The sequence below is a fragment of the Drosophila yakuba genome, chromosome 2R (assembly GCF_016746365.2).
Source record: "Drosophila yakuba strain Tai18E2 chromosome 2R, Prin_Dyak_Tai18E2_2.1, whole genome shotgun sequence".
NCBI classification, from domain to species: domain Eukaryota; kingdom Metazoa; phylum Arthropoda; class Insecta; order Diptera; family Drosophilidae; genus Drosophila; species Drosophila yakuba.
The window spans coordinates 22782397-22800469 of record NC_052528.2 but is presented as its reverse complement, the minus strand read 5'-3'; the positions used below and the strand labels follow the sequence as shown (position 1 = coordinate 22800469).

Below are 18073 nucleotides of genomic sequence, written 5' to 3'. Positions count from 1 at the left end.
TGATGAAGATACGAGTGGCAATCACTCATCCCATTCCCATTCATGCCCCAAAAAGCTTCTTACTACGGCGGAGTAAAACAGCATAGCTGTATTCGGTAGCAGTGGTTCACATTTATTTGCGACACTTTCGTCCTTTACGAGTATAGCACATTTGTTTGTTTATTGTCTCCTTTCGGTTGCATAAGTTCGGCTTCAAAAAATACAACGCTTTCAACGCTTTCAATGCTTTCAACATATATGTATGTTCGTTTGATACATATATCAATCTAGTGTAGAGCTAACTGTAAGCTTAATGTACAAAAGAACTACTCAAAACTTCTAAACTTAACAGCAAAACTATGATTAACTTTAAACATTAAACTAGGAGTGCTAGGGCTAGAATCTAGAAAACGAGCTTATCGAATAAAGCGGAGTGGGCAACCAATGAAACAATGAAACAATGAAACAGTTTATACAAACATTTAACGGCTAGCTACGAATACAGATTACAAAAATTACAAAAATTACAATACTAAGCACTCGAGAATACTTGGAATCAAATGGCAACTCAATCAGAAATCAGAAGTCACACGCACACACTCACTCGCGCCCACACAACACATGCCTCGATATTGTTATTGTAATATATATATATATATATATATATAGATATATATATAGTACTCGTATATGGAGCTAGGTGTATAGTCTTTTAACCAGCATAGTTCTTGTAGGATAGTAGTTGGTAGTAATCGTAGTGGATAAGGTAGCTTTACAACGACGGATAGTTCAGTGTTTGTATTAGAAAATGCAGCGAAGCTTTGGGTTTTGGATTTAGGGTTTCTGTGGTTTTGGGGAGTAGCGCTTAGTAGAAGGACTCGTGGGATGCGTCCAGGCACTGACTGGCCATGTGGAGGGTCAGCGCCTGGTAGGGCAGCGGCTTGCCCATGCTCAGGTTGGCGGTCACGTAGACCAGGTAGCTGGCGCCCGGCGTCAGGTTCATTATGGTCTCCGTCTCGATGTTGTCCGGACTGCTGGGTAGTATTAGATCATATTATGGAATATCATTAACATATATGTAGACTGTTCCGAACCCACCTCTGCTGCCGCTCCCTGCAGGCCATCCACTCGAAGTTCCTGTACTGCTCCACCCGCTTGGGCACAAAGTCCATGCAGTAGTTGGTGAAGTCCACCACGCTGCGGTTGCGCTGTGGCAGGTTGAACACAATGATGCAGTAGCTGCCAGTCGAAGGGGCATGCAATGCGGTTAAAATAGTTTAATAGAAGACTTTGCAGCTCACCTCAGCTCGCGCTCATCCGGCGAGCCGTTCCAGGCAATGGTGGCTCTACTGCACCTCGTGCGCACATTGAAGACCGTGGTGTTCTGCGGCAGCTCGGGCAAATCCCGGAACAGAGCCTCGCTGCTCAGGGCCACCTGGAAAGTAGTAATATATACTATATATTCTGGACCAGACCACATAGTCTACCTACCATGACTTTCTGGGCGCGCAACGCCTCATCGTCGTTGCTGGGCTCGAAACGCATGAGATACCGCTGCCCGGGAAGGACTCCCTTCTGCCGTATGTACGTGGGACTGTAGAAGGCCTCCGTTGTGCCCACCTCGCTGCGCTGGCGCAGCAACTTCACCCGGATCTCGCTGCCCGAGCAGGGGATGAGGAGGTGCCTCATAAACGGCTCCTCCAGCTGCCGCGTCGTCTGCGGCACCTTGAAGCTGTACACCTGCTTGCCGTGCTGCCCGCCGATCTTGAGTTGCATCAGAGCCTGCTGCTTCAGGGCCAGCGGTTGGGTGCGGTTGAAGTTCACCTGGCTGCTGGCCAGCCGCAGGGTGAGGTTCTGGCGACCCTGGTGGACGCCAAACAGGTCCAGGTGGTAGCTGCTCCGCGGGAGCAGGCGGCGCAGCAGCTGCTGGCGCCTCTTCCCCGTGCACACGATGTGCACATTCTGGCGGGGATTGAGCCGCCTTTCCCGCTGCGGTGGTGCGCCCCAAATCCCCTCCAGCGGACCACCTGGCGCCGCGCAACTGGGAGTCATGGGTCGCTGGTTCGCGTAGGCGGCCACCGCCTGGCAGAAGTGGGTGAAGCTCATCCGCGGCGTGTCCGTGGAGAGTCGCTGAATCACCAGGCAATAGTGCATGGCATGGAAATCAAACTTGCTGAAACGATTTGAAGTAAGTGATATAGTATTTGTGAGTACTTGTTGTAAAAGTATGTAGAACTCACCTCATTTCCCACTTGACGAACATCTCGCGCTTCCGCACGCGGTTCTGGGTGCGAATGGCGATCCGGTGCGTGGCGTTGAGGAGGGGCCAGTCGTGCTGGGGATGCTCCGCCAGGGCGTCCACCTTGAGGGCTCCCGAGTGGCGGGCGAGGACGAAGAGGTCGTACTGGCCACGCAGGGCGCAGGGCAGCACCAGACTGCCCACAGCCACACCTGGCCCAGGTGCCACTGCCGCCGGCCGGAGGGGGTTTCCTGCAGAGGCGGTGGCAAGGTGGAGAAGGAAAGGGGGTTAGTGGAAGGAGGGACTTGGACTCGGACTTGGACTCAGCTCCACAAAGGGGCGGACTTACCTGTCTGATTGTAGTACATCTTGCGGCCCACGGGCGCCGAAAAGCGAATCGTCAGCGGCGTCGAGTCGTTCAGGTTCAGCACAAATCTGGAAAACAGAAAAGCAGAACGAGATGAAGATGAAGGCGGCTCTTCGAGGGGCGGAGTAAGTGAGCTGTTAACGCCCTTTGTCAAAAATGATGACACTAAATTATCACACGCAATTTGTTTAGCCGCCTGTCTGCGCCGAACTGAGCCAAATGAGTCAGCGGCTTTTGCTTTTGGCCATACCCTCACCAGCAGTAGAAGATCAGTTTGTTGGGCTGGTGGGTGAGTATGAATAGCTATCTTATAATTTCATTCATATTGATTTCAAAACATATGCAAAAACCTCAGAAAGTGTGCATACTTCTAGCTACCTTGGCCTAGCAAGTCGCTTTGATTGTTCGCTGTCAGAAAGAGTATCCACTCTTCGACTGCCGCTGTGCTTTCGCCAGCTTTGTTTATCCATCTTCGCTGATGCTGCTGCAACTTTGTTGCAGCCAAAGATTGAGTCCAAGTCCCCTGGGCACTGGGCACTGGCCCTTCGCTGAACTTGCTGGCTCTTGTATTGTAATTAAATGCGAAATTTACGAGCAATTTTTCTAATGACAAACTGCTGAGACAAATGAGCTCGCCGATACACCCACATGGACACTGGGGCATGCGGCATGGGGCACATGGACACAAGGAGCTGGCAGCTGGCAGCTGGGCTAGGATGCAGTTTTTCGAGGGGCAGGATGGCCATTGGCCATTGACCATGCCATTGCAGCAAATGACTCATTGACTTGGCGCGATGGCCGCCCATCTCGAGTTTTATTTTTATGACCGGCTACTTCCGGCCAACGCCATGGCCCATCCTCCGCGTCATCATCCCCCGCAAACCGGAGGAGCGAACAGAAGTTGGTGCGCCACATACCCACATAGCCATGTTGCCACATAGCCATTATACCATATAGAACCATATAGTGAGTCCGTCGTATTTTTGGCCGCCCTGCCAAAAGGTTTGGATTGATGGAGTGTTTTAATGCATTTCGACCATTGTTGGCGGCGGCGCCACTGCGACTGAGCAAATATTTGCTTTAATTTAAGCCTTGCATGTTGCAATGGCGATTGTTTGTGGATTTCTGTTGCTTTTGTTGTTGTTGGGGGCATCCTCGTTGTCGGCACGCTGACAGCAGTCAATTATACAAGGCAAACATCGGCCAAAGGCGAAAGTTGAATGCGCTTCCGTATGCGAAACTCCAGAATGACTTAATGCACTTATATCTACCAGCCAGCAGTGGGTGTTTAATGGACAGCATTATCATATTACACCGATTTTATTTAGTTTATATTCTTTTAATGACCCCAAACCCATATACCCACGAAATAGAGTGTAGGACAGCCGTCACATCACCTGCCCACTGAAATTCACACCAGCCGCAGTTAATTCGCAATTGTCCGACGTGACAGAAGCAATAATGCGGTGCCATAATCCGGGTGTCATCATTACCATCTTTCTGGTGCTGATTTTCCAGCCCGTCCAGGGGATTGTGAATCCTGCGAACGAGACGGCCAACACGGTGATCTTCATGCTGCCCGAAAAGGACTTGGGACCCGAGGTGTGGAAGGCCGGAGTGAGCTGCCTGGATAGGTTTTCGCAAATCTTCTTCTATCGCAAGCCGACGGAGCGCTTCACCAGAGCCTACAACTTGATGCTGGTCAATGCCTTCAATCTGTCCAGTCCCGCGGATCAGATCGTGGCGGGATTCAGCAAGCTCATCAACGAAGCAGCCACGAATCCCACGAATGACAGGGAGGAGCTCTTCCAGATGCGCGTGGCCACCGATTACAACAGGACGAAAGCGACCAAAGATAGAGTTGGGGGGGAGCTGATCCTGGCGGACAACTATGTGATAGTGGTGGACTCGGTGAATCGACTAAGAGTCCTGATGAACAATACAGTCATTAAAATGCGATCCTGGAATCCAGGAGCACGTTTCCTGGTCCTCTTCCACAATGCAACTCTGCGGAATCGCGCTCTTGACGTAGCCACCAATATCTTCAAGGACCTAATGCACCTGTTTTACGTGCACCGAGTGGCGCTGCTCTATGCCAACTCCTCCATGAACTACCATCTGCTGGTCAACGACTACTACAGCAATGTGAACTGCCGCATTCTGAATGTGCAGAGTGTGGGCCAGTGCCACGATGGCGAACTTTACCCCAATCTAGCTGTGGTCAAGGCCTCCATGGTGGACTACGTATCGGGATTCAGTCCCAGGAACTGCACCTTCTTTGTCTGCTCCTCCATCTCCGCTCCCTTTGTGGAGGCCGACTGCATCCTGGGACTCGAGATGAGGATCCTGGGATTCATGAAGAATCGACTAAACTTCGATGTGAGTCGCACTTCTGGTGCTAAGCTAAGGACTAAGGACTAAGAACTAACTACCCACTGTTTAGGTTAACCAAACCTGCAGCCTGGAGTCACGTGGCGAAATGGAGGACCATACCAACTGGACTGGCTTACTGGGAAAGGTGCAGAACAACGAGTGTGACTTTGTGTTCGGCGGCTACTATCCGGACAACGAGGTGGCCGACCACTTTTGGGGATCCGATACCTATCTGCAGGATGCCCACACCTGGTACATCAAGCTGGCGGACAAGCGACCCGCCTGGCAGGCGATGGTTGGCATCTTCGAAGCCTACACCTGGCTTGGCTTCATTCTGATCCTCATCATCAGCTGGCTGTTCTGGTTCACCTTGGTCGAGATTCTGCCGGAGCCAAAGTACTACCAGCAGTTGAGTCTGACGGCCATCAATGCCCTGGCCGTATCCATATCAATAGCCGTCCAGGAGCGACCCATTTGCGAGACCACAAGGGTGTTCTTCATGGGCCTCACGCTGTACGGCCTGAACGTGGTGGCCACGTACACGTCCAAGATGATAGCCACCTTCCAGGATCCCGGCCACCTCCATCAGCTGGACGAGCTGACGGAGGTGTTGGAGGCGGGCATTCCCTTTGGCGGCCATGAGGAGAGTCGCGACTGGTTTGAAAACGACGACGATATGTGGATCTTCAACAGGTACAACACCTCGCCGGAGTTCATACCCCAGACGGAGAACCTCGAGGCGGTGAAGTGGGGCCAGCGCTGCATCCTCAGCAACCGGATGTACACGATGCAGTCCCCGCTGGCGGACGTCATCTACGCCTTTCCCTACAACGTCTTCAGCAGTCCGCTGCAGATGATCATGAAGGCGGGCTTCCCCTTCCTCTTCGAGATGAACAGCATCATCCGCCTGATGCGCGACGTGGGCATCTTCCAGAAGATCGACGCGGACTTCAGGTACAACAACACGTACCTGAACAGGATCAACAAGATGCGCCCCCAGTCCACGGACACGGCCATCGTCCTGACCACGGAGCACCTGAAGGGACCCTTCTTCATCCTGGTGGTGGGCAGCTGCTGCGCCGCCCTCACGTTCCTCGGCGAGCTGCTAATCCGCAGCTGGCGAAGCCATCTGGTCAGCAGGAGCAGCGAGCAGCAGAACAAGAGGAGAAGGAGGAGGAGGCAGCGCAGAGGAAGGAAACAAGCAAAGGACAACCGCTGGCAGCGCCAAGTTCAAGTGGCTCCAGTCGTTCGATTTACGCCAGTCAAACGACGCAAAGTTTTCCAGGGACAAACAAGTCAAAAGTAAACTAACCCAAACTAACTCCCTAGCTGGCTGCGATAAAATTGACTCAATTCACATAAATTTGCAATTGAGAGACACTGACTCTGACTCTGACTCTGAATCTGACTGGCAATCCCCAAGTCCCCCTCCTCCTTCGCTGTCTGGGGCGCTTGTCTGGTCTATAGTCTATATAGTATATAGTATAGCATAGTGTATGGTGGTCTGGTCTGGTCTGGTCTGGTCCGTGCCGCTCGGGTCGCTTCTGTTACTTTTCACGCGAAATACTTAAAATCAGAGACAAAATTCTATTTTTGCAAACAACAACGGCGGGGAGTCTGTGCCCGTGTCCGTGCCTCTGGGATTGGGATTGGAATTGGCATCGGTGGGGGGGGAGTGGACAGGAGAGTGGGGGGACAGGGGACGAGCTGCCTCCGCCTTCCGCAAATTGACAATCAGCTTTTCCAGCTTTCCCAGCTGCTTCGCTGTTGCACTGTTTCACTGCGCTGCTGGAAAAACACTGGGAAAACTCCGGGCGAAAACAGAGATAAAGAACGAGTTAAGCAGATATCCCCATAAGTGGCGCATTCGCTGATTGCAAAGGAAGTTACTGCAGCAGCCAAACAAATATCAGAAACTCCGATATCGGATGGCCCAAGTTTCGCTTCGAGTCGAAAATATCCCAAATGGAATTGCAAGTAGCGCCGCGGAGAAGGGACAACTTTTGCCGAATTATGTGAGTTACGGGAAATAAATACGCTGATTCTTGGGGAATCCCATTGAATGGGCAGTAATCTAGGTTGGTGGAGCTTAAAGCATTCATATAAAAACGTGGAAAGTAATAAATAAAATTGAAGAATATACGCAGCATACTTTCGAAATAGCAAGGAATGGCTCTATAAAATATTCTATAAATTCAATGTTAGCCGCAGATACTTTCAGCATTCAAATGAAATCCGCTAGATACTAGATATTGGGAGTCATAAATCAGATTGCGCCTTGAATAATTTCCCACGGCAACTTGTTGAGACAATTTATCATCTGTTTTCATTAATGGATCTGGTGGCAGACACTGAGTGCCTTGGATTACTCATCATCCAATCCAAGCGAAGCCAAGTGCAAGTGGAGTTCGCCCACTAGCCCAGTTCTCCCATTTCTCCCAGTCCAACAGTCTCCCATTTCACTTGTGATCCTGTTGTCGGCCAAGAACATAACAATTATTTGATATCTCTATTATTCCGATGATACTGATTCTGTGAGTGATTCACGCCGCAAACAATGCGAAACAAAGACGCACTCAATTACTCACACCGAAATGGGCACAGTGAGCACTTAGTGTCCGTAATTCGAAAATGGCTTTCCCCTCCCTTCCCTTGTGGCATCCCATCCCCCTCCCCTTTTCCCCTTTTGCTTTTTGGGATTGGGAAATTTTAGACTATTGAACTATGCTGATGAGTCGTCCGACTAGGAGCGACGCCCCTCTGTCTGTTCGGTTCGCTTTGGTTTGCACTTGGCTATCTCTCTGCTGATTCTGATTCGGATTCTGATTCTGATTCCGATTGTGATGCTGATGTTGATACTAATGCTGATTCCTATTCCGATTGCGACTCGGATGCCCATTCCCATTACAGCTCCCATGCCGCAGACTCAACCTCAGACGGACTGCGTCTGGCCGAGTATTTTCGTACTCTGACAAGTGCTAAAAATACTATACCCACTACATGCCCACTCGCAGGAGATCTTTTCTGGCGGCGCACAACGATGACGCCGATGTGAAGTGAAGTGATGTGGATGTGTTGTGGATGTGTTGTGGATGTGGATGTCGATGTGGCTGCTGGGTTTGATGATGATGATGGGGCATTGGTCATTGTGCGAAATTCAGTTTGTTTTGCTTCTGCTTCTGCTTTTGCTTTTGCTGGCCGGCCGGCAAGGTCTGCGTAGTTTCAGTTGCGACCCGAAAACAAAAAGTCGAAAACTAAATTATGCTTCGTATTTTATGGCAATTTGTTGCTGGGCCTGTGGCTCCTTTGATGCGCTTACAAATAAATAGTTTCACGCCATAAAACTGGAGATGCGGGCGGGTTTGCCGAGTGTCGGCCGGCAATAAAAGTTGTTTACACGCCGAGCCTGCGGCGCACATAAAAATGCAACGCCAACAACAATCAAACAACAGCATCAACATATTAACAACATTTTGCCTCCATTCCCTGCACAAGTCGCCCGAAAGGGAGGATTAGTTGGTGGATGGGTTCGTAACGGGGTGGAAAGTTGGACCAGGGAATTAAAAGCATTTTAATATGAATGATAATGCATCTTAATTGAAATATAAATAAAATAAACCTATGTGGAATTAGGTAGGTTAGGAATACTAACTCACTTCTGACACATTATCATCAGAACACTTAGTTTTAAGAGGTATCCGCCTGTCGAGGCAGTTCCTCCGCTGGCAGCCACACATTCACCTTTCCGGCAGTTTTGGGGTTTGTTTTGATTTCAGGCCACTGACTGGCTGCCCCAACTAGCGAATGCCACAGGTGGCCGCCAGTGGCATCCGCGTCCTGAATGATCGACTTGCGAATGCGAATCGGGAACTCTGTACTGCGTACTCTGCACTGGGAATGGGAATGGAAATGGGAACGCGAACGGGAGCGCATATTGCGCCGTCGAATTAAGTCGTAAAATTAATATTTATGATTTGTTTGCGCAAAAGTATAATGCGTCCTCCCCTTGATTGGCGGCATGGCGTGGAAGGATACGCACGGGGCCACTGCCAATGGGAATGGGTATTGGGAATGGAAGTGGGAATGGCAGTGGGCATGGCAGTGGGCATGGAAATGGGTATGGGTATAGGCATGGCCTGCTGATTCTAGCAAAACGCCTAATGGCTGCACGCGCCATAAACGCGATTCTTGCCAAAGCTGCGGCTCTTTAGCAACAGTGCCAACAACTCGCTCCTTTCACACGCTCAGCAAGCCGGGCAACTCGAGCCGAACGTCACGTACTCTGGTTCTAGTGATGGATCTGGGCTCTCGGATCTCCGATCTCCCATCTACCATCTCGCATCTCGGATCTGGCTGGTCACTCGAGCTGCACTGGGGCAATTGGAGCACTCTCGCCGGGTCGCGCGACACCGATGTACACTCCATACGAGAGGGAACAAAAATGCAGAGGAAAAAACTCTAAAAACGAACCGAAAAGAAGTTGACGACAAGCCACGACATTAATTTGAATGTTTGCTCTGGCATTCTGTGGCAAATGATCGAGTGTTATACGAGCCGAGGGCTTCCAGTTTCCCCGCGTCGCCAAAACGGCAAAAAAATCTAGGCACTGGGTGCACGTTCTCAATGGAGAAGATGAAAACTGAAATCCCGGAGTCCAGAGCCTAAGCGAAAACGTGACGGGCCTCTTTTGACCCAGGCCCAAGCTGCGGCCCATTGGAAACCAATGAAAATCGTAAAAAAAAGAACGTTACTCATACGCCACGTGCAACGCAGTGGAAACAGTGGGGCAAACTCGAATTTGCTGCACGAAACTTTAAGCTGTACCATAAATATATACCCAATACAGTCGATTTAATGCATTTAGGAACTTTTACCTTAAGAATAGCTACTCGCTTAAATGAAATTACCAAGAATCTAGCTTCATTCTCCACCAAAAGCAATCACTGATGAAAGTGACACACTTGTCCCAGTCCAAGAGGTTTCACTAGCAACGCAGCCTGCCCCACAGTGCGATTTGTGGTGGCAGCTGGAAGGACAACAAAACCCGCACACTAGACAAATAAGAAGAGGAGCTACGGAAACACACACATGGAGAAGCGTAAAAAATCTGGCTGTGGATGGTTTTTTGTTTGGGCAGCCACACGTCGTGGTTATAAATTATTTTTTGCTTCTGCTCCTGGCTGCTCTCCTTCGACTTGGAGAGGCGTCCCTAAGTTTGGCTCCTCCGGCCATCTTTCGCATTTGTTTGGCCGTAATTTGATTTGTGTGGCAGGCGGCGTCGCCAGCGCACTTAGCCGTATTGCCACCCATCATCGCAAACCCAGAAAGCCAAAAGCCTGAACGCCAAAAAAGCAGAAAGCAAAAGCCGCACTCACCGCTTCCTCTGCCGCTCCGCCAGAGCTATGTGCACGGGCACGTCCACGTAGAGGTCCTCCAGGTCGTCGAAGTCCTTCAGCATCTTGCGGTACCGCTGCAGCGAAGGACACTTCTGCGGCGCAACTGGCGTCGCCCTGGCCGCCGGCACACCGTTGTCCGGAATCAGCGGGTTCTGCAGCAGCTCCGTGGAGTCCAGGATGATGCGGTTGCTGGCCATGGGCAGGTGGGAGATCTCCGCGAGCAGCGACGGGCTGAGCAGGAACAGCAGCAGCAGCTCCACTCCTGGCGACATGGTGCTCCTTGCTTTTAGTTCACTTTGTTTGCTTATTTTTCACTTATTTTCTTCTTTTACTGGAGTTTTGGGGTTTTTTTTGGGATTTTGACTAGGTGAAACAACCTTTGAGTGCGAATTGATTTGCAATTTTCGTTAAATGAATTGCCTTTTGATTGGCGTATCAGATAACTATGGTTTCAATGCTCGGCAAATTGGATTAATTTCTTGTTGGGCGCATGTTTATTAATTGAACTAGAGGCCACTTTTAATTGGCGACCAAAATGCACAGAATAGTTTACTTAATACGTTTAAATTGAATCAGAAACTCTTCACAAAATGCTGCCTTTTCTCCTACATAATTTATGAACTCAAGTCTTCCCCTTCTTATTGAGTTTTGCAGTTCTAAACTTTGCTAGCGTTAATCCACTTGTTTTTTAAACTATAGGAATACTACTTTCCAGCATCTCCAGCACTTCTAATAACGTTAAAAACTTGAATGCCTGCAGTTTGTGTTTCCCTAGCAATTTCTCCTTGAATGAAAGCTTCACAAATGCGCTGGGATACGAGATATTGTGTTTCTGCCCGACTTTTAATTCTCTGCCTGCCCCGAGGAGAAATAAATTGCGTTTCGCTTCTAATCCGTAAAGCCGAAAATCCGACAATCCGAAAATCTGAAAAACCCGAGATGCGAGATGCCCTCGCCTGGAGTCGCCTCCACCCTCCTGCCGCATCCACCCCCGCGCTACTCGCCTCCTGATTTTCTGTCCTCCGCTCAATTAAGGCCTGTCAAACCTTTGACACACGTCGCCTGCTGCCTGCTGCCCCCAAAAATCCCCCCAAAATCCCCCAGCTGCCACCCACTTTTCTCCTTCGGCCAAGAAAACGGGCAAAAAATACAAATAAGAATTTCCTTGCGACTTTTTCTTGGGGGAGTTACGCTGTTACGCTGTGCGTCGGCTCTCCGCTTTGGAGATTTGGATTCGGGCCCCAATTAATGGGGGGCTGCAGTGAGTCGATTCTTGGAACTGTTAGATTTGCTAATTGCGGCTGCCGCTGACCTTTCGCCCGGACTCCCCCACTTTAATTACGCTTCTGCGAATCTGCGAATCTGCGTGTGCCGCAACAATTGGCCGTGTGTCGGTGTGGGCGGCGCGAAAGGGGGCGTGGTTGGGGGGTTGGGGTGTTTGGGAACACCACCTGTGGCTGCCGATACACGAGCAATTAGCCGATGGCCCACGCACGAGCACTCCTACTTTTGCGTGGCGAGCGAGCACTTTTCATAAATTCGTATTTTGATTTGTGGTTGCACGCATAGTTGGGATTCTTCAGCGGACTTTCAGCCGGCTTTTCCGCCGCCCCGACTCGGGAAAATTGCTTGGGTTTCGCGTACGAATTTTCCGTATTTCCACTCGCGTAGCAGCGTAGCACACGCGACCGTTTCCCGGGTGCGGAAGTTCAGCTCTTGCCACTTGCCGCCACTTGTTTCCGCAGTTTATGTTTCTGCTTCTGTTTCGGATTCTGTTTCGGTCTCTCGCTCGTCCTCGTCGTCCGCCTGCCTTGACGTGCAAACGCAAAATGCCCGAGAGTCGTGCGCAAAGAAAGCCAAAAAGCCCGAGCGTCGAGAGCAGGAAGCGACTGCGACGCCAGCGCTGGCAGCGACTGCGGCGGCGACCGAGGCGGCGACGCCAGCTGCGGCAGCGGCAGCTCGCAAGGAACGAAGAAGGCCCCAACGAAAAGCCGAAGACGAGCCGAAGTCGACACACGCACACACACTCGCGCACAAAAGCCGAAAAACGGCAAGATGGAACGGTACTCTGGAGCATCGACTGTGGGATACCCGTTACGCCGTCTTGGTTGCAAATATGCTGCATACTTACAAGCGCCGCTCGCCAAATAAGGTGTGCGCCATAAGTGTGGAGTAACTTTGATTGCACAAGTGAGTTTCGAAAGGGGGAACTATGCCTCATGCTTGAAAGTGATTAATTGATAAGCACCTCTCTACCCAATGTGACGAACTCTGCCCCAAACCAGGCATACCCCTTCTACCCCGCGATTAACGGGTATGGGAAAAGAATAAGAATAAGAATACGAATACGAATAAGAAAAAGAAAAACAATACATACACTCTGGCTCTCCCCTAATTAATGCCCTCGCTTTGGGCCTGCCCCATTGATGGCTTGTGTGGCCGCTGCTTTGTGTCGCGCCAACATTTTGTGGATTTTTGGATTTCGTTTTCAATGAAAACCAGAACTGAAGCAGCCAGCCAGCCGGGCAAGAACAAGAGCCCAGAATCGGCGGAGCAGCTTGATGTGCGTTGATTTTTTTATGTGCCGCACGTGACTTTCGGTGGAAAGCCTGAGCGCCACTCGGCCGCGTCTTGGTGGCCAGCCGCCTCGGATGGGGAATGGGGGGCATCCCCGCCAGCCAACCGCATGCAAAGTGCCCCACAAGAAATCGGAGCTGGCCGAAACACGGAAGATAAACATTAGATCCGAGTGCCACTGGCACAGGCAGTGGTGGAGTGGAGGAGTGCCAGTGGCACGGAGGCGTCGAAGTGCAGTGGAGTGTGGATTGGGCTGGTGGATTGGGGATTGCATGGGGTTGGTGTTGTGGATGCAACATGCGATGAGGCGATGCTTTGGAAACGCTTTGACAGGCGAGTGTTTGCCGATTCGAGTCCATGTGCAGCTGGGTTTGGGTCTGGGATTGAGACTGGGACTGGGACTGCCCATTACATGTGTCCCCGAGAGATTAGGGCCACTCTAGGGCGGCGGGCGCAGCTGTATCGGTTTCTCCAGCCAAGGCTGCGGCTGAGTGGAGTCCATTTCGGGGGATTAAGTCATTAATGGCAGCAGAATACACATGTTATTCAACTACTTTTAGCGCAGTTTATAACAGTTAGTTAATAATAAGTTAACATTTAACTTCACTGCTCTTAATAAGCCATACCAAACTTGAAGGCACTAAGTTTCTATGATTGATATGCCAACATTTAGAAGTTCACTTGTTTTTAAGCCAACTCACTTTTGAATATTCGGCTCTTTTTGTTTTGTAATTCAAGAGCCAGCGAACCAGAAGCCTCGTAAATGTCAGCTCCAAGTTGTTATGAAATTTTCGCTGGCATTATTATGCATTTTGCTGATATAAACAAATTAGTTTTTGCTGTGCTCCGCCTCTTCCCCTATTCCCCTCCCCCGCCGACGTGCCCGCTATTTGGCTGGCTTCACCTGATTGTGTGTGTGTAAGAGGGGGTTTTCCCGGAATTCTGACGGCAGAAAGCGAGGGAAAAAGGCAAAAGGTAAAACAGCATTTTTGGCCTGTGACAGGAAGGAAATGAGTTGCGTCTGGCCGTAGCGCAGCAACAAATTAACAGCAAATTAGTTAGAAAAGCAGCCGCCTGCCTTAGTGACTTAATCAGTGGCACTGTGGAGCAGTTGGGGCTTGGGACAGGGCGGAGCAGTGACAGGGATTCCTGTGGCAGGAGGCAGGCGGCTGGAGGAAGAGCATCGCGAGTTGACAACCGCCAACCTTGAAGGCGCCCCTTCTCCAACCTCCAACCGCCAGCTTCCAACCTCCATCATCCATCCGCCGTCCACCTGGCTCCAGGTCCAATCTCATGCATAATGCAGGCCGCTGTCAGTGCGCCTCTGTCCGAATACCCTGCCATCCCCACCAGCTCCGATCCCCAGCCCATGGCCCATGCCCAACTCCATCTCCATGACGCCCAGGGTGGCCCAGAGTCGGCGTTGCATTTTCAACAAATTAATTATTGGCGAAGAGGTGGAACAAGTCACTTAGCTGCCGAGCAGAATGGACCCTTGCCTTGTTCCCGGCCATCGAACGTTAATTTGGCAGCAACTTAGGCCCTTTCGGCTGGACTTTTGCTCTTAATTGGGCCCCGATTTTGGTTGCTATATAATATTTTATTTACATAGAATGAACATCTATAATTGAGTGATTGCTCACGAATATTCCGACTGCAAATGTTTACTCAGCTCTCCACTTTTAATTGAACTGTGTGTACTTGCACAAACTGAAATCCTTTTAGCCGCCTCCTCCTCCTCACTTTCCCTTTTTTAGTTCAACCATTTTGGTCATATATATCCTACACACTTTTGATTGATTTTCTTTAAATTGCTGACACGCCAGTAAATGCCGCGCGAATCAAATTGAGTGCATTTGCTGTTGACACAATACTTCAGCTGCTCCGTTTGTGCAACGATAGAGTCAACACGCTGCCCCCGACAATCGATCAGCGATTTGCGACTGCCACACTGTAGCACTGAAATATTGACGAACTGCCTCCTGACTCCTGGCATCTCCACATCCTGGCATCCTCGCGTGCTGGCATTCTGGCATCCAGCACCAGGCACCGAACCAATAAGTTCAGCTCCAATAAGAACAACATTTTTGCCTCACACTCGCACTTCATCAACGCAAAATGATTGGCATGCCTCCGTCGGCAGAAGCTATAGCCGCGCAGTACTATATAGCTGAAACTGAAGCTGTGGCAAGTGGCAGGGGGTAGGGGCATGGGGCAGGGGCAGGGGACTGGCGACGTTGGCGGCGAAAGCCTCCGACATGTGTAAAGGAATCGTTTAAAATAAATGACAGGCGGGCCCCCCATCCCCATACCAATACCCATTCCCATTCCCATACCCATACCCATTCCCGATCCCCCATCCCGATGGCCATGTCGAAAGCGAAACGAAAACCCTACTCCCGCAAAGAGTTGGGTCCCCTGGCTGCATAATTACCCCCAGAGCGGAGCACACGGCAGATCACAATAATCAATACGGCCAGGCCAGAAGATTCGGGAGCAGGAGCAGGACTGGAGGGCAGGCAAGGGGACGAGACGGAGCTGGCCGAGTTTTTGTTGTTCCTGGGCCGAACTCCTTACCGCCGAACTGAAAGTGGCGTGTGTGGTCCGGCTGCTCGTTTTTTACATGTTTTCGGTGGCTCTGGCTTCGTTTGAACTTGGGCGCCTCTCCTGCAGCTCCTCCTGCAGCTCCTCCTGCTGCTCCTACTCCTCCTGTGGCTCCTCCTGCTGCCTGGGAGCTAGATTATTTGTTTACACGCATCCGCAAACGGAGCCACTAGGGATGCAGAGCACGATGCAAATGCGTGGGTTTTGTGGGAAAAGCTATAAATCAATCCTTTCGTACAACATGCTGGCTACAGGAAATGCTCCACCAGGATATGCCCAGGCTAAAGAATTAAAACTGAACTCCAGTGCTTTAAATCAAGTGCTTTTTAAGCCAGCTATGCTGTTTTCTGAATATAGGTTAACTTGTATTTGAAGCTTAAACATTTGAGTCTTTATTCCCTTCATATGCATATATTACCTACCATATACTGGAGCACAAATCCACCTCTTATCCCAGCCCTCGTTCAGCGAATTATCATGCCAGCTTTCAGTCGGCACAGAAAAAAAAGGAAAAAAGAAGCCGCTCAAGTTTTTAGCACCTTACAACACCTTTGAATGGCAAACTTTGCCGCGGGCCACGAAGACGGGCTCAAACACCTGGCTCTTTGGCGTGGACAAATTGCTGCCACGCCCCTGTTGATTGACAGCGGAGGCGTTGGGCGGAGGGCGTGGCCTGGTTGAAATCAAAAACTTGCTAAACTTTCGGCTTATCCCTTATGGCCGAGTGGGCGGCCCAGTGAAAATTGTCAACTTGGCACGCATTTTATTAAATGAAAGAATTTTCCTTAGCTACAGTTGGTTGGGAAAAGTGGAAAAGTCGAGGGCTGCGAGGGGAGGGGCGGTGAGGCTGCTGTTTCTGCTGTCAAAGTTACGCAAAACAAATCGGAAAAGGCCAACTCACACACTTGCCCAGCGAAAAAAGAAGCAAAATGAGAATGAAAAGATAAGAAAAGAAAAGAAAGGAAAGCATAGGGGGAAGGGGAAGGGGAAGGGGAAGGGAAAGAGCGTTTTCTCCGTCCTGCCAGCGACAAAGTGGAAATTTTTTAATTGCATTTTTGCCAACTGTCGCAGCGGATTATTGGCAAGCAATTCATTCCAGTGGAAATTGCAGCGGAAAATCTCTTCGCATCGCCAACACAAAAGTTGCATTAGGCCCCCTCTCCATTTCCCCGTCTCCTCCCCGCGGAAAAGTGAAAAGCGGGGGTGGTACATTCAACGCAGAATTGTGCATTTTCCTTGAGCGAACCATTGTACACTTTCGAATCCTGCCGCTCGTTTTGTTTTCTATGAAAGCAGAAGGATATTGCTACTTATGCTAATGATGAAATGCAGGCAGCAATGGCAGTAGATATAAAGGATCCACATTGTCCTTTCAATTGCTTGGCTTTGAATCATTTTGGCTGAAATCAGGAATGACTTCGAAATCCTGTTAGGTGCACAAGCTGACTTGGCAGTACTTTGAATAATTTTCCCATAACTCTACCTCCCAGTTACTCGAATTAAATGTTTTACCATGGAAATTTTAAATGGCAGCCAAGTGCAATTGCATCGTAAAGTTACTTTCCACCCTTTAAAAAGCATTCTCTAAGTATAATCTTGTGTCCCTAGGACATCGCTTAGATATTTATGCGCAACTTCACAGAATTCCCAGAAATCTGCAGTTGAAATTGTATCTCGGATCAAAGAAACTTTTGCTTTCGTTTCAAGATTACTTTTTCAAGTTTCGTGCCAAATTAAAAGCCAAACACTTGCCAACACAAAAACGCACACAAAAACACAAAAAACTCCTGCCAACAAAAGCCGCAAAAAAAATGAGATACATTTGTATCTCTTGTTTTTGCTTTTTGCCGTTGTCATGCTGACCATGTAAACAATTTAATTCGCTGGTTGTTAATGATATTTCCCGATTGTTGTGCATAAACAATGCAATACGGTGGCGCAGCTCCACGTATTTTAATTTTCTTGTTTACTCAGCGCACCAGCACAAAATCAATAATACTAAACCAAAGTTTTTGCTCTGCGCTTCAACTTGTTGACCGCTTTTTCGTTTTGGCTTAAACGTTTCGGCCGCCTGTCATGCGATGAAAGAGCTTTCTGGGCCCATGTTATGCGTCGCCACCCAGAAGCTCAAGTTCGCCGGAGCCCACGTATTCCATCATCATCATCATTTCGATGCGCCACCATCGTGATCATCGTTTTGGCCGCCCGAGAAGTTGTTGCTCGATAAGTTGTTGCTGCCACGCAACCGTGGATCTTCGCTCCTCCTCCACTTCTCTGCTCCTCCGCTGCTCGGTTCCAGTGAAAAGGGACAACCCCCATATCGATCATCATCATCGCCATAGTCATCGGGATCGGGATCGGGATCGTTGGGAGCCAAAAAGAAACCTGGCTTGCAACAACACCCGGCCAAATGATCATGATCGATGCGAATGTTGGCAATAGGCACAGAGCCGAGCTGAACAAGCTGGCCCTAAGGCAAAACGGCGTCTGCGTTTGATTTGTTTGCTGCTCCTGCTGCTCCTGCTGCCACTGGCCATT

The 18073-nt window shown here is 49.9% G+C and overlaps 2 protein-coding genes across 6 annotated transcripts; one reads left to right on the top strand and one right to left on the bottom strand.

Annotated features, from left to right (window-relative positions):
* Positions 1 to 91: 91 nt before the first annotated feature.
* On the bottom strand, positions 92 to 12185 carry LOC6532015. Of its 5 annotated transcripts, none has more exons than XM_039372310.1 (8): positions 11806 to 12185; positions 10334 to 10731; positions 2568 to 2653; positions 2220 to 2469; positions 1471 to 2152; positions 1281 to 1414; positions 1078 to 1218; positions 92 to 1013 (listed from the first exon to the last, which is right to left on the bottom strand). In XM_039372310.1, exons 2-8 carry the CDS (start codon positions 10624 to 10626, stop codon positions 845 to 847), a joined length of 1755 nt encoding a protein of 584 aa, XP_039228244.1. In that variant the 5' UTR covers positions 10627 to 10731; positions 11806 to 12185; the 3' UTR covers positions 92 to 844. The 5 variants fall into 5 exon arrangements, with proteins under 5 accessions (XP_039228244.1, XP_015051662.1, XP_039228245.1 ...); XM_015196176.2 differs by having other exon boundaries at positions 11862 to 12185; XM_039372311.1 differs by having other exon boundaries at positions 10334 to 10717; positions 11862 to 12185.
* LOC6532016 lies at positions 3662 to 7100 on the top strand. The gene is made up of 2 exons (XM_002092759.2): positions 3662 to 4964; positions 5029 to 7100. Exons 1-2 carry the CDS (start codon positions 4047 to 4049, stop codon positions 6262 to 6264), a joined length of 2154 nt encoding a protein of 717 aa, XP_002092795.1. The 5' UTR covers positions 3662 to 4046; the 3' UTR covers positions 6265 to 7100.
* Positions 12186 to 18073: the final 5888 nt, after the last annotated feature.

Coding starts and splice junctions, on each gene's coding strand:
- LOC6532015 (XM_039372310.1), bottom strand. CDS start 10,626: ATGTCGCCAGGAGTGGAGCTGCTGCTGCTGTTCCTGCTCAGCCCGTCG. Junction 1,219..1,280: donor CCGGATGAGCGCGAGCTGAG/GTGAGCTGCAAA, acceptor TTCGACTGGCAG/CTACTGCATCATTGTGTTCA. Junction 1,014..1,077: donor TGCAGGGAGCGGCAGCAGAG/GTGGGTTCGGAA, acceptor AATACTACCCAG/CAGTCCGGACAACATCGAGA.
- LOC6532016 (XM_002092759.2), top strand. CDS start 4,047: ATGCGGTGCCATAATCCGGGTGTCATCATTACCATCTTTCTGGTGCTG. Junction 4,965..5,028: donor AGAATCGACTAAACTTCGAT/GTGAGTCGCACT, acceptor CCCACTGTTTAG/GTTAACCAAACCTGCAGCCT.